General features: G+C 33.9%; 1 protein-coding gene across 1 annotated transcript in view; it reads right to left on the bottom strand.

Moving 5' to 3' along the window:
* The window catches only part of LOC127074925 (alpha-glucan water dikinase, chloroplastic), a 29,729-nt gene extending 16,667 nt beyond the window's left edge, over positions 1-13,062 (bottom strand). Inside the window, exons 1-20 of the mRNA XM_051016345.1 lie at positions 12,801-13,062; positions 12,420-12,701; positions 10,906-10,947; positions 10,697-10,806; positions 10,501-10,579; positions 10,295-10,386; positions 10,035-10,188; positions 4,973-5,227; positions 4,487-4,846; positions 4,279-4,389; positions 4,061-4,159; positions 3,830-3,967; positions 3,639-3,727; positions 2,586-2,720; positions 2,192-2,354; positions 1,999-2,088; positions 1,725-1,910; positions 1,164-1,226; positions 1,009-1,071; positions 857-916 (exon numbers count right to left, since the gene is read on the bottom strand). Of these exons, the coding sequence (XP_050872302.1) occupies positions 857-916; positions 1,009-1,071; positions 1,164-1,226; positions 1,725-1,910; positions 1,999-2,088; positions 2,192-2,354; positions 2,586-2,720; positions 3,639-3,727; positions 3,830-3,967; positions 4,061-4,159; positions 4,279-4,389; positions 4,487-4,846; positions 4,973-5,227; positions 10,035-10,188; positions 10,295-10,386; positions 10,501-10,579; positions 10,697-10,806; positions 10,906-10,947; positions 12,420-12,671 (2,541 nt within the window). The 5' untranslated portion in view covers positions 12,672-12,701; positions 12,801-13,062. The remainder of the gene's footprint in view (positions 1-856; positions 917-1,008; positions 1,072-1,163; positions 1,227-1,724; positions 1,911-1,998; positions 2,089-2,191; positions 2,355-2,585; positions 2,721-3,638; positions 3,728-3,829; positions 3,968-4,060; positions 4,160-4,278; positions 4,390-4,486; positions 4,847-4,972; positions 5,228-10,034; positions 10,189-10,294; positions 10,387-10,500; positions 10,580-10,696; positions 10,807-10,905; positions 10,948-12,419; positions 12,702-12,800) is intronic.
* Positions 13,063-14,114: the final 1,052 nt, after the last annotated feature.

The following is a 14,114-nucleotide window of genomic DNA, read 5'->3' as shown; positions in this document are numbered from 1 at the left end:
GTACCGAGGTCATGCTCGGTATGTCCAATCTTGGGTGTGGGGAGGTGTTTAGAGTCTTACATTGGATAGTAGGGCCTAAATAATGGTTATAAACGGTGAGCATCTCTCCTTTACAAATCACTTGTGTGTAGTTGAGTTAGGCCATAAGCCCAAATTCTAAGATATTATCACAGTCTATCTTAGATCTATTGGACTACCCGTTATTGAATCACTCAGATCGCGCTGCTAATGTCCAATATTGGGCATAAAGGAGTGTTATGAATAACAGACTAGATATTGATATGGACTGAATAATGATCATAAGTGGTGGACATTTTTCACCTTATAAGACAGTTTAATGGGGTTAAGTTAGCCTTAAGCTCAAACTCTAAGATGTGTACCAGATGTGAGGGGCATGTTGAGAGCCTAATCATGGACAGTATTAGGTGTGATGGGCATGTTGAGAGTCTAACCTTGGATGGTATTGGGTGTGAGGGGCATGTTGAAAGTCTAAACTTGGATAGTGATATGAACCGAATAGTGGATATAGTATAAATCAGTAACCCTTATTTATAGTAATACTGGAATGGTAAGATATAATATCAAAAGATATTATCAGATATTTCATATATTCTAACACTCCCTCAAAAAACTTGTTACAAATATTACCGTTTAAAATGGAAGATATAACAAGACAGAAATACCACTTAAATCTTAAGGCTAGTGCTACGTATTCTAGTATCACATCAAATCAATATCAACTTAATAATACTTATAAGCTTATTCTATCTTCTCCTTATTTTCTACGGAAACTGCATAATTTCATCACTCATCATAAATAAAAAATGATCATTGATTAGATTAAAGAAGCATATACCTCAAGCAGCGGTTCAACATTCCTTTCTTCAACATGTTCCATGACAAACCGAACTAATTCCTGCATGAGATGGATCACACAAATAATTATTGTAGTTCATGAGGTATAACACTATCTCAAAAAAAATATCACATAAACTAAGAAGACATTACAGAAAAACCAGATGGCAAACCAGGCACCGGATTTATCTGCACCCCAACCATGAAGCCCTGACCCTGAGGAATAATAGATTACAAATTTTATAGCATGATCCCTAAAATTATAAGAAAAGTGTCCTTGGAAACAGAAGTCTTAACAATATTGTTACCTCAGTTTTGTAGCCTAAGCAATTTGAAATAGCAGATTCAAGATCTGCACCTGAATGAACTGCCTGCATATTATATAATCAAACCAAAATCATCATCTATAAACATAAATGACAAGTTGGCCAAATATGTTAAGGGTACTGGTAGGCAACCCATGATTTAATACACTTCCGTAGAAGACCATCTAAAGAGGGAATGAAAGCAGAAACAAATGTTCAAATAATCTGTTGAAACAGTGAGTGGCTAGGCTATATAATGCAAGATAGTAACTCAAGTGAACCTTACCACTCCCCATTGCAACTTATCATTAACAACGACAAACTTTATCCGGTACAAATTTACCTCAATTGTTTATTTTCTTATGGTATCAGGGGTATGGTGCAACACATCTATTGTGATCATACAGCAATGTATATGCTGGCAAAACAATAAGGACCGTAACAAAAGAGAAAAATATTGAATAGAAGCCAAGAACATTTTCAACAAGTGTGCAACCACTAACTGGAAAAGAAGAAAAAGCAAACAAAATATAACTCAACTTAAGCTATGTATATGAAACCAACCTTCAACGTCCTCATGTAGTGTCCCAGATCTCTCAAAAGACCTTCCTTCTGATCTCTACGGAAATTTGGTTCAGAATGGATGGCACGGTCATAGCTTAGAAGACGTTCTTTTGTTATTCCATTGTCATTCAATGTTTTCCAATAAACACCAATATTAAAGTCACTATTTATATAATCAATTAGTGCCTGCGGATATATTTTTACTGAAACATTAAACGTGGTGATGGCATGGGAAACCATATGTATTTCAAAGAGATCAACAATAGCACATTACCTGACAGATCACAACATCATCAGGGCTAGTATTATTGTGTAACTTCTGATGCCATTCCTCCATGATTCCACCCTTGCAATCGTTATTTCTCTGAAAATCAAACAGAAATTTTCCATGTAATTTAAGATCAATACATGTAGAGATGAGATAAATATGCAGAAACTAAGGAAAAGCAAATAAGAAACATATCTACCTGGATGACAAGGATTTCATCTCGAATACGCTGTCCCACATCACCTTCACCTCCACGACCAACAGTGGAAAGGATCATCCTAACAACTTCCCTGTACTGTGGATAACTTGCATAAACATTCTGGAGCAACTCTGTAAGCCTATCCTGGGCTTTACTTATCTCACTGTTCCAACCAGTAACCGATTCTTATGATCAGAAGAGATTAAGCATAGTCAAATAGACATATTATAACAAATGAATTAGCCTGTTCACAAAAGAAAGGCAATAAGCTGTACAAATTTGAAGCAGAAAGCAAAATATTGCAAATCATAATTTATATTTTCTGGAAGGCTTAAAATATTTAGTGTCTGGAGGGCATAAACCAAGAAATACTAAGCATTTATAGGAAGTTCACCGTGGTTTGACGTTGTAATTTTTGTTCCATATGAGCTGTCTCGTAGCCATAAATCTCATCCATACCAAAATACCCGCAAGACCCAATTGACCAGCATTTTTGGCTTGGTCTATCAAATCTGCTGCAATATTAAATCTGCAAAAACAGATGTATAAGTGACTTACCAAGATTCTACTGAACAAAGTAAGATCCTATAAAGTATTTTGGTGAGTACACTGAATCAACATAGGCTACTTCAGATCCAAGAATATATTGGTAAACTCACAGCAAGCAGTCGAGGAATAAAAAATGCCAATAATGCGGACCTCATACATAGATTAAGATCAATGATAAACCATTTACCTCTAAATTGTTCTTAATAGTGGGGCTTAATAGTTTTTCTTGGTTTGCCTCTATTTATAACTATTGCTTTATATTCCATTTTTTCAACCCTTCTTACCCATGCTTCTCTGAGTCTTCTCCATTGATAGGAACCCGAAATTAAAGAGAGGAAGAAATTGTATAATTGAATTGACAACTACTATTACAGAGACTGAAATCCCTATAATCCCATACCGAGCTCCTCAGAGAAGAGACATTTCTCTCTACCCAAACCATATGGTTCCTAACTGAATACTTAATGCCTCATTATTCTACCCTCCATTCTATACAACAAACTCAACCTTCTTTCTCTCTCACATAACTAATTTTGCTGACTTTTCTAATTTCCCATTTAAGGGGGGTCTTTGCACAAGTGAGCATATGGCTATAGTCGGAACATATCATTTATACATACCCAAATTACTTAAGACGAGACTCTACCATCTTTTTTACAATGGGAGGTACCACAGTATTTAACCTAATGTATATATGTATCTGAAATGTATCGTATCCTGTATTTTTCAGTGAATGGTGTATCGTCGTAACAGATCCGATACTCACAACAAAAGCAATAGCAAATCATGTTTTCTCAAGATTTTGTATGAAAACTTCATTTCTAGTACTTATACATAATGACAATGACAGCTAGCAACAATTCAAAAAAGAAGTAAAACTTTTTTAGGGATAACGTACCTATGCATAAAGGACTTTTGTGCCTCACTTTCCATATCTGCTATTTTATCCAGCAAAAACTTAGCTGTACCTTTGCCATCACCAAAATCCTTCGATGGAAAAAAAAGTCTCATCAATCAAAATAACATTGTGAAAATCAACTAATATACGTCGATTTAGGGGAATCAATAATACAATTTCATAAAGTTAACCTTCTGTATCTGCTTCTTCCCACCAAATTCAATACAAAAATCTGATCCACTGTTCTTGAACCACTTTCCGTCTGATAGAACGACAAAAGTTAATCCTTTAAATGTGTCATCATTGACCTCTATATCTAAGGACTGGACCTGAAAATTGTATTACTATTATCAGAATTTTTAAACTCGGATTTCAAAGGCCTAAGAGATTAAAATACAACTTCGTATTGTTGTTGTAGAAACCTCGGGAGAAGGATCAGATGAAGAACCAGCTTTAAAAGGTGTTTCTACAGCCTTATCCATAATAACAGACCCCGGGGGTAGAGAACCTTCTGGTGGTACCTAAGATTGACATTAGGTTCCATGTTAGTACAAACCCAAAGAGATATACACGCCACAGATACGTCAATTTAAACATTCACAGTCTGCTGTCAGATTTTGAATTAATATTATACACTCACCAACCATTCTCCAGGTGTTGTTTTAGATAAGGCCCAGTGAAGTGTAACAGGTATTTTGTAGTCCGTAGCCAGGTGAACCTTAATCTTACCACCATCTTTGGTAATGAGGACCTTAAATAATGAAAGAATTAAAATTAGGATCACAGCCAAAAGAATACCAGCTTGCAAAAAGAGATGAAAAAACTGCAACTTGATGAAAGTGTCTCACCAAAAGATCCTTATCAGCAAGCTTATAAATTTTTTTATTCAAAACACTACCAGTATCATATTCTTCCCTTTCTTTGGCATATCTTTCAATTACTGACAAAGTCTTTGGAGCATCTACAAATTGTTGGTCTACATCTACAAGTTGCTGGTCTGTGTTTTTAGCAGCATTACTGTTAATAAGCTGCGTCAAATCTCTTTTTTTCCTTTGTATTCTTTCAGCTTGGAAGTATTGTTTGGTTTTCAATTGCTTGGAAACTTTAGTTTGTATCTCTCCATTGGTAATCTTCCTACGTATCTCATCCACCGAAGCACCCTTCTCAAGCTCAGATAGCAATTCTTTTCTTGCTTCCTCAAATTCAATCTAAATCAATTAAGGAAAGAGAGCGAAAAAGCCATTTTAGATTAAAATGAAGATTATAATGTTGAGAATCTAAGTAATTAAAGTTCAGGGGATAAGGGGATATCAGAAATTATTTTATAAGATTACAAGTTGTTGTTCGGGAGAATAATTAGGCTTCCCAGCTTTTTCCCAGCGTATAAATGCTTGAATCTGTACAAGTTCATCAGGGATGGTCTTTGTTTTCGAAACAGAAGGCTCCTTTACTTCAGCAGCATTAGGTTTGTTAGGCTCCTTTACTTCAACATCACTAGTTTTGTTAGTCAACCTTGCACGAATATCTTGTACAGAGGTACCCCTAGCTACTTCTTCCAATAATTCGCGCCGGGCCGCTTCATATTCCTCCTAAAAAAGGAAAAATTTAATAAAAATAATGCACTGGAAGATAAAATGCACTAGTTTTGACTTTAAAATTGAAATGCATCTAGCCAACACTTTTTTGAACTCAAAATTCCAAGTTCCAACAACTAGAAGATAATGGCAGCTGTGTGATAAGAACCACTTCCCAGATTCTGTTGCATAATCTACAGAACTAAATGAACTACACAGGAACTAGAGAGGGGAACTTAAAACCTATTACAAAGGATCCTAGAGTCATTTTAAATGAGGACCAGGACCACAGTAAAATAAAGACATGAACCAGGAAGGGTGGTTACAGAAAATTAGCTAGAGCAGACATAAGCATAACAATAATAGTAGATTGCAGATACTATTCTCTTTTAGAGGTTGTTATGCTGTGTTGTATCAAGGACTTGTACCCTGGATAGATCAAAGGAACAGATTTGATATACTCTCTAAAGACAAAGCATCAAAGCAGAGTGACAATGAAATTGGAGAGTAAAACAAACCAAATAGAAACCATGAAAATCATAAAAAGAATCAGCTGAAAGAAACATTGCAGGAAGCAAAACTTTGCATCTAAACGCTAGAGTAAGACATGAACACTACTTGATTACTGACCTTCTCTTGCTCTGGGTTGTATGACTGTATTAGAGTTAAAGAATCATGAAGGGGAGAGAGAGATTCTACTATGAATCAGAAATGAGTAAAGTGAATATTGATTGTTAGAATTAGTTACAATCTAAGATACATAGTTGGTTAATCTAACCAACTTGTACCATAATACGATTATGAATTCTGACAAAAAGGAAATTCTCATTACAATGGGAAGCCCGGTGACTATTCCTAATAGTCCTCTTTCTATTTTAGGACAGTTGACCAAGCAAAAGCTTGTCAAACACTCTTTGTTTGTCCCTCAGTGCCACAAATATGGAAGTAGATAGAGGCTTCGTTGACACATCATCCCACTAGTCCTGAGCTGGAAGATGTGAAACCACTAGTCTTTTGTTGATGACTTCTTCTCTGACACAAAATGTCCAACTCCATGTGCTTGGTTCTTGAATGAAGAGAAGAATTGTGTGATAGAGAAACAGCACTCAGGTTATCACAAGAGTATTCTTGGAGTTTGATGCTTGACTCTGAGCTTTTGTAGGAGTGACTAGAGTCATAGAATCTTGGCTGTGGCCTGAGCTAAACTTCTATATTCAGCTTCAGTACTGCACCTGGCAACCCGTGTTTGTTTCTTGGCCCACCAGGCCACCAAATTGGGGCCTAGGTAGATGTTAATACGTGAAGTGGACCTCCTATCATCTAGGTCAGAGGCCCAGTCTGCATCACAAAAACCAATGCTAGTGATAGGGTTGTTAAGGCTTGCAAGTGCAAGAAGTAAACAATGGTTGATTGATCCTTGTAGGTACCTTAGTATACGCCTCACTGCTTTCCAATGTTCTTCAAGAAGATTAGATAGAAATTGGCACACCTTGTTCATAGCATGGAAAATCTAAGATCTAGTAATGGTATCGTATTGCAGAGCTCCTACAATATATCTGAACACCGTTAGGCAAGTGACATTGTCTGAACCATGGACAGTTTGGTGCAAGAAGCCATAGGAGATGCAATGCCTTTGGTAGTGGCCATATTGAGTTTGTGAAGAGACCCCTTTTGTACTTGCTTTGAGATAGAAAAAGAGACCCGCTAAGAAGATGATGAACTTCAATTCCCAATAAATAGTCTAGTTAACCAAGATCCTTTGGGGAAAGGGAGATTTAGCTTTATTTAATCAGTTGTTGAATGATATTTTTGTAGGTGCCAGTGACAAAAATATCATCCACACATACTAGAACAAATATGCAATTGTTCGAGTTGTAAAGCAAGAAGCAAGAAGAGTGAGGAGTCACGTTTGCCTGCAGGGAAGTTGAAGGAGATAAGAGCATTCTTCAGCCTTTCAAAAACTAGTCTCTTGGTGTTTGTTTTAGTCCATACAAAGCTTTGTTAAGCTTGTGGGACTAGGTTAGGATTGGTTCCCTCAAAACCAAGAGGTTGAACCATATCAACCTCTTAATTTAGGATCCAATTGAGGAATGCAATATTATTGTCTAGCTGCTGAATTTTCCAGTGCTAAGAGAATTCCAATATTAGTGTTAAGAAATGTGGTTCGGCCTAACTCAACCCTTCAAACCGGCTTGTAGAGTGAGAATTGTCCCCACTTACAAAGACGTGGAAATAAATATTGGATGACCCGATAGCGTAAACCTGGTAGCAGGTGGCCCACCGGATCTTAAACAAGGCTCTGATACCATGTTAAGGAATGTGGTTGCGTCCAATTCAATCCTTCAAAACTGGCTTGTAGGGTGAATAATGTCTCCACTTATAAAGACATGTTCAGGCCAAACTTTGTCCCATGTAAGACTCTTAACAATTAGAACAGTCTTGACAGTGATGGTTTTAACAATTAGAGAGAAGTTTTTTGTCTAGCCAAACTCTTCTATTTAATGAAATCCTTTGGCCACAAGTCTAGCCTTACATATCGATACTATCATTCAGGTTCTTTTTTATTTTGAACACCCATTTGCAACCAATAAATTTCCTATGAGTGGGTGGAGAGACTAAAGTCCAGATGTTGTTTTTCAACAGCCACCAGTCTAGCTTATACTTATTGATACTACCATCAGTGTTCTTTTTCATTTTGAACATCCATTTGCAACCAATAGATTGCCTATGAGTGGATGGAGGGATTAAAGTCCAGGTATTGTTTTCTTATGAGTATTGGGTTCAAGGTGTGTGAGAAGTTAGGAAGGGTTGAATTTGGGTTAAACAACAATACCATCTTCGGCTCTAGTTTTCATGGGGTGACAATTTTGGGGATGAATTCTTGGAATGGGTAGGGAAGTATTAGATGAGTTGATAAGAGATGATGAGTTTGAGGATGAAGTTGAAGGCATGATTGTGATGGTAGGTTCTTAAGGAGAAGATATAGGTGACTCGGAGTTTGTTCTATACTCCCTCCGTTTCTTTTTAAGTGTCGTTTTCTTTTAAAAAAATTGTTCCTTTTTTAATTGTCACCACTTCCAAATTCCAAAGTTCAAGGTAGTATTTTCTACACTTTTGTCAAAATTACCCCTAGGTAATTAATACAGAGAGAGAGAAAGTAAAATGAATGTAATAAATAATTAAGGGTATTATAGGTAAAATGAGAATTATTTTTTGAAAAATAACAATAATGATTAGCTTTTTTGGTATGTGTAAAAAGTTGGTAACGAGTATGCGGAAAGACAGAAAAGAGTCAAAATTGATGTACTAGTAGATGACATAGGTGATGAATATGTAGAAAGACATAGAAATGTGTGAAAAGTGATGTAGATGACATGGATGAAGAATATGTGGAAGGATATAGAAAATAGCCAAAAGAAACACAAGGGAGAGGTATTTGTGGAACATAGAGATAGGCACCTTGAGTGAGGTTTACAGAGATAAAGTCAAAAGAATTTTTTTTTTATTTTCAATTTGAGACTTAGTAGGAAAAGAGATTCTAACCCTTCAAGTGAGACAAAATAAGACCTGGTGTTTACAGCAGTAACAACTCAATCATATTCACCGGGAAGTGCTTCAAGAATGAGTTTGATTTTGATCATGATGCAAAACTAAATCTCCAATGGACATTAGCATATCAACAATGGCCCGAATACGCACAATAAACTCAGCAATAGTTATTGTACTTTTTGCAAGTGAACGAAGTTCAAATTGAAGTTCTCTTTAGCGTGTTATCATTTGTGTGTTATGCATGAATTTCCTCTCAAACGTGTCATGAATACAAATAGGACGAAGCGAGATAGAAGTGTCGGAATCGGTGGATAACAGCTAAGTACAAGGCAAGGAGTCTTGCTCCTCCCAAGTTGTGTACGCATGATTCTTAGATGCACTATCACGATCAACGACAGTGAGGACTGGTTCGGGAATTTGAGGTGAGAGTATGTATATCATCATTTTTTTGCCTCTAAGGACACCTTCAACTTGTTGCTTCCACTGGAGATAGTTTGTTTCATCCAAGTTTATAGAAATTTGTTGTTTGAACGTAGATTTAGCAGCGGCAATGACTTGTTCGTGTTCAGTAGTAGCCTGCAACACGGGAGAAGGAGTCCCCTTGGTAATAGGCTAAGGACTCACTCTTGTGAATCCAAAAAAACTCTGATACCCATATTAGAGTTAAAGAATCATGATGAAGATGAGTGAGAGCGAGGGAGATTCTATTATGAATCATAAATGAGTAGAATGAACTTTTGCTAGAACTAGTTACAATCTAGAATATCTAGGTGGTTAATCTAACCAACTCATAACAAAATTCAGTTATGAATTTTGATTGGAAGGGAAGGGAATTGGGTCAAGACCCAATTATCATTATAATGGGAAGCCCACCTACTTAAAACCCGTTACAAAGGAGCCTAGAATCATTTTAAATTGAAGACCAAGACTACGGTAAAATTAAGACATGAACCAGGAAAGGGGGTCATAGCAATTTAGCAAGAGCATACATAAGCATAACATTAATAGTAGACTGTAGATACTATTCCTTTTAAGAGGTTGTTATGCTGTGTTGTATCAAGGGTGTGTACACTGGATAGATCGAAGGAAAGGATTTAATATATTCTCTAAAGACAAAGCATCAAAGCAGTGCACCAATGAAATTGGAGAGTAAAACAAACCAAATAGAAACCATGAAAAATCATAAAAAGAATCAGCTGAGAGAAACATTGTAGAAAGCAAAACTTTGCAGCTAAATGTAAGAGCAAAACATAAACACTACTTGATTACTGACCTTCTCTTGTTCTGGGTTGTATGACTGCTTACCCTTTCGTTCCCATCTAATATATGCTTGAATTTGTACAAGGTCTTCAGGAACGGAAACTTGCGGAACTGGCTTATCTTTTACTGGTAACTTGATGTGAAAGTTATCACCATGGTTTTTATACCTTTACTTCGAAAAGAAAAGAAGAAGAAGAAAGTAAATAACTGATCAATTTCACAATAACATTGTGGGTTAAATATAGGGTAAAAAAGAGACTATGATAAGCACACCACTTATTCTGAGATTCGTCAATTACAAGGAACTCGATGGCTTGTGCAGCAGGATCATCAATTTCAATCCTAACTGAGGATCCTGAGCCAGACTAATAAGAGTAAATAAAAGGAAAAAATCGTCAAACAATAAGTAAATCAATATTTGAACCACTCAAGAAAGTTTAAGAAACATTTTTTCATTTGTAGTTTTTATTGGAACTTACTTTTACAAAAGCAGTTCTGAGAGCTCTATTCTTATAAACTTGAGTTCCATTTGGGCGACGAGAAGGAAGTACCCACTTCCTGGAAACAAAATAGTGGAAAAATTCATCCTTCAAGTAACAAGGTATATTGCAATACAAACACCTTAAACACTTGAGGAACATTGAAATAAATTAAAAGCTCTGATACTAAACATACCCTTTACTTTCACATATAACTCCCCAGTGTAAGACCATAGATCCCCTACTATTTGAAACCTGAACATCTACTTGTGTTGCAGCTCCTGATCCTAAAGAACTAAGACTGACCTGCTCCATCACATCAAAGCAACCATTAGCTAGTGTATTGCTACAATACCTCATTTATTTTTCATATAAACAATTTAATTCTTCAGGCCAGCTGAATACCTGCATTTCAATATTTCCATCCAGGTTGAACTTCTCTGAAAGCTGCTCCGGCCCCCAAAATAACCAGTCAACACACGATTCCAAGTTCAAGTTAAGAATGATAGACAAACAAAGACTCGTTGAATCATTGATTAAAATTTACATTGCATAGTTAACATATTATGCATCTCATTTTTAAGTTACGAAGCTATTGGACAAACTATATAGTCACAAGTTAACATGTATCCAAATAACTAGTAAATATACAAGCAACTATTGATGCCCGGATATTTTAACATTGTCAAGAGAGAAGAGTGAATGTTTGAGTGAAAATGGTTAAAAAGAATTTACAATTTTACAATTCAGTTAAATAAAATGAAACACCCAATTTTACTTTAAGACATTTTAACAGAATTGCATTCAAGGTTACCAGAAAAGAACAAAAATAGTAATCACATTAAAAAAAACATAGAATGAGTTTGGATTCTACTAGAATAATAATAATAATAATTAAAAAGTCATTTTGCTTATTGAAAGTGTGAAGTTGGCTATGTAGCATATACTCTCTAAATTCATCAAAATTACAATTTCTCCGATCTCGCATTGCTACGACTTACAAAGCACGGGCAAATACCAGACACAATACAAATACATCGGTAATAATTTAAATAAATAAATAAATTAAACACAATCAAAATTAATCGATGTAGCACCGACACTTGACACTTGTCGATGCTATAGAGTTAACTTTGACTTCGAATGTGTCTTAGTTAAGTCCTCAACGCGATACTGGTACATCGGAAATAATTTTAAAAAATAAATAAATTAAACACAATCAAAATTAATATATGTCGGTGCTACAAAATTAATTTTGACTTCGAATGTGACTTAGTTAAGTCCTCAAATAGATACTATCAAATATTTTGATAGATACTCTGATTCATGAAATTAATAACATATGATATCTATAAGAGATGTTTAGAGAATTTAATAATTAATAATAATAATAATAATTATTATTATTATTATTATTATTATGACTATAATTAATAGTAATTAATAATAAAAAGAATTATAATAATAATAATAACAGATTTTAATGGATATATATATTGGATAATTAGAAAGTAATGAGAAGATATGTACTCCCTCTATGTTTTATAATGGATGAACCATTTAAAATAAAAGAATATCTTAAAATGAATAATGATCTATTTTAATTTTTAATGCATTTTTTTATAATTTTATTTCCTAATTAATATTACTTTTATCATTTTTATAATTTATTATTATTATTTTTTAATCGTAAAATGGCCATCTATGTCCCTCATTTTAGAAAATGAGTAAGTAACTTTAATCATAATCATAAATAAAGTCCATATTACATATAATAAATAATAATAAATAAAAATTAAATTTAATAGTAATGCACTAAAAAAGTATTATGCACCATTTGATGTTTCCATAATAATAAAAATATGGCATTTAAAGAAACCGAAGCGATGCGATAATGATCAAAATGTTTCAGCGCATACCTCAGAAGCCGCATTTGATGTTAACATAGCGCGTGAAATAGACTGGTTCTTCCCCATGGTTACTCTGCGTTTCCTAACACACAATCTGCTCCCGCGGAAATTTGTAGAGAGCAAAAGCTTCTTTTCTTTATCAACACTCTGCGATTGGAATAAAGTACTGCAAACAATTCCACGAGAACCAAGCTTACTTTGATGCTCAGCAACCGATTGCGTTTGACAAAGCAAAGTTTGGTGAAAGATGCTATGGCTCATTTTGATGGATCCACTCACTCTTTCTTTCTTCTGTACAAATCCGAAACACAATCAGTGAACACTACGATACAAAAAAGAAATAATTGAAAAATTGATGATGACGACGACGAAGAAAAGAGTGAAAGGAACCTTTGATGAATCGGTGGAATGGGCGAGATTGGAAGAATCTCGCGAGAATTGGACTGGAAAATGGAAATATCTACGTTGGTGAGAGAGAGAGCTTTGAAGTGTGTGTCAGTGAACGATAGCGGTTCATTCGTGGAAGGTGAAGGACACGTGGCGAGATGGCATTGGAGAGGGGTTATATTAAAGAGGTTGTCACGTGCTGAATCGTGTGGAGACACGGCTCTTGGAGACAATCCCGTAGGGTCCGTGGGAGATGATACTTTCTTTTTTTGCTTTAATTTGTTGCACACGTTTTACTATTTTATTTCACAAATAGAAAGCCTTGGAAAAATCAATTTGGATTTTACATCAATATAATATTAATTAACTAATTAATATATATATATATATATATATATATATATATATATATATATATATATATATATATATATATATATATTTTATGATGTATCTCAAATTATCTTTAACAATTTTATATAAATTATAAAGAATAAAACTAACATTATATGAAAGAAAAAAATCATGAATAACTTTGCAAAAATATTAATTATATAGAAACTAAATTAAAAAATTTAAAAGGATAGAGTAATTTATTTTGAAGAGCATAAAGGATAAATACATTAATAATATTTTGATAGAATGAAATAACATATATTTTAGAACAATTACTTTTTCTTTTGTTAAAATGATATAATTTGGAATGAAAGGATCATTAATTATAACATTTCACTCATCATTTCGCTAATTATGTTTTGTGTATTAAGAACAAAAGTTTTAAAAAATAAAAAATAATATTTTTAAGACACAATATTATTAGTTGTTTAACATATATTATTAGAGTACAAATTAGAATTCTTTTTAAAATAGTATTACTATCTTTATTTAATTTTTAAAATATATAATTATAACAAAAATAGTTATTAAAATATATAAAATTTATCACTTATTTACATCAAGTGATAGCTTTGATTATTTCTTACAAATTAAAAATTAAAAAAATGAAAGAAAGAAAATATGTGTTAAATATTTGAGAAAAGTCTAATAGTATTGTAACTTTGTAAGAAGGGTCGGTGATCGGGAACTTCAAATTAAAAGATCTTATTTTATTTTAGACAAATAAAATATATATTAAATATTATTAAATAAATTATAAAATAGAAAATAAGTATAAATTTGTCATTGGCCAAATGATATATGGTTAATTTTTAAATATATTGGTAACCGTTATGGATTTCATCCTCCTTGTAATTTTTTAATTACTATTGCATAATATTTTTTATTATTTTGATAAATATTAATGATTTAAACTATTTA

Source organism: Lathyrus oleraceus, chromosome 4 (assembly GCF_024323335.1).
Source record: "Lathyrus oleraceus cultivar Zhongwan6 chromosome 4, CAAS_Psat_ZW6_1.0, whole genome shotgun sequence".
NCBI lineage: Eukaryota > Viridiplantae > Streptophyta > Magnoliopsida > Fabales > Fabaceae > Lathyrus > Lathyrus oleraceus.
This window is presented reverse-complemented; position numbering and strand designations above follow the sequence as displayed.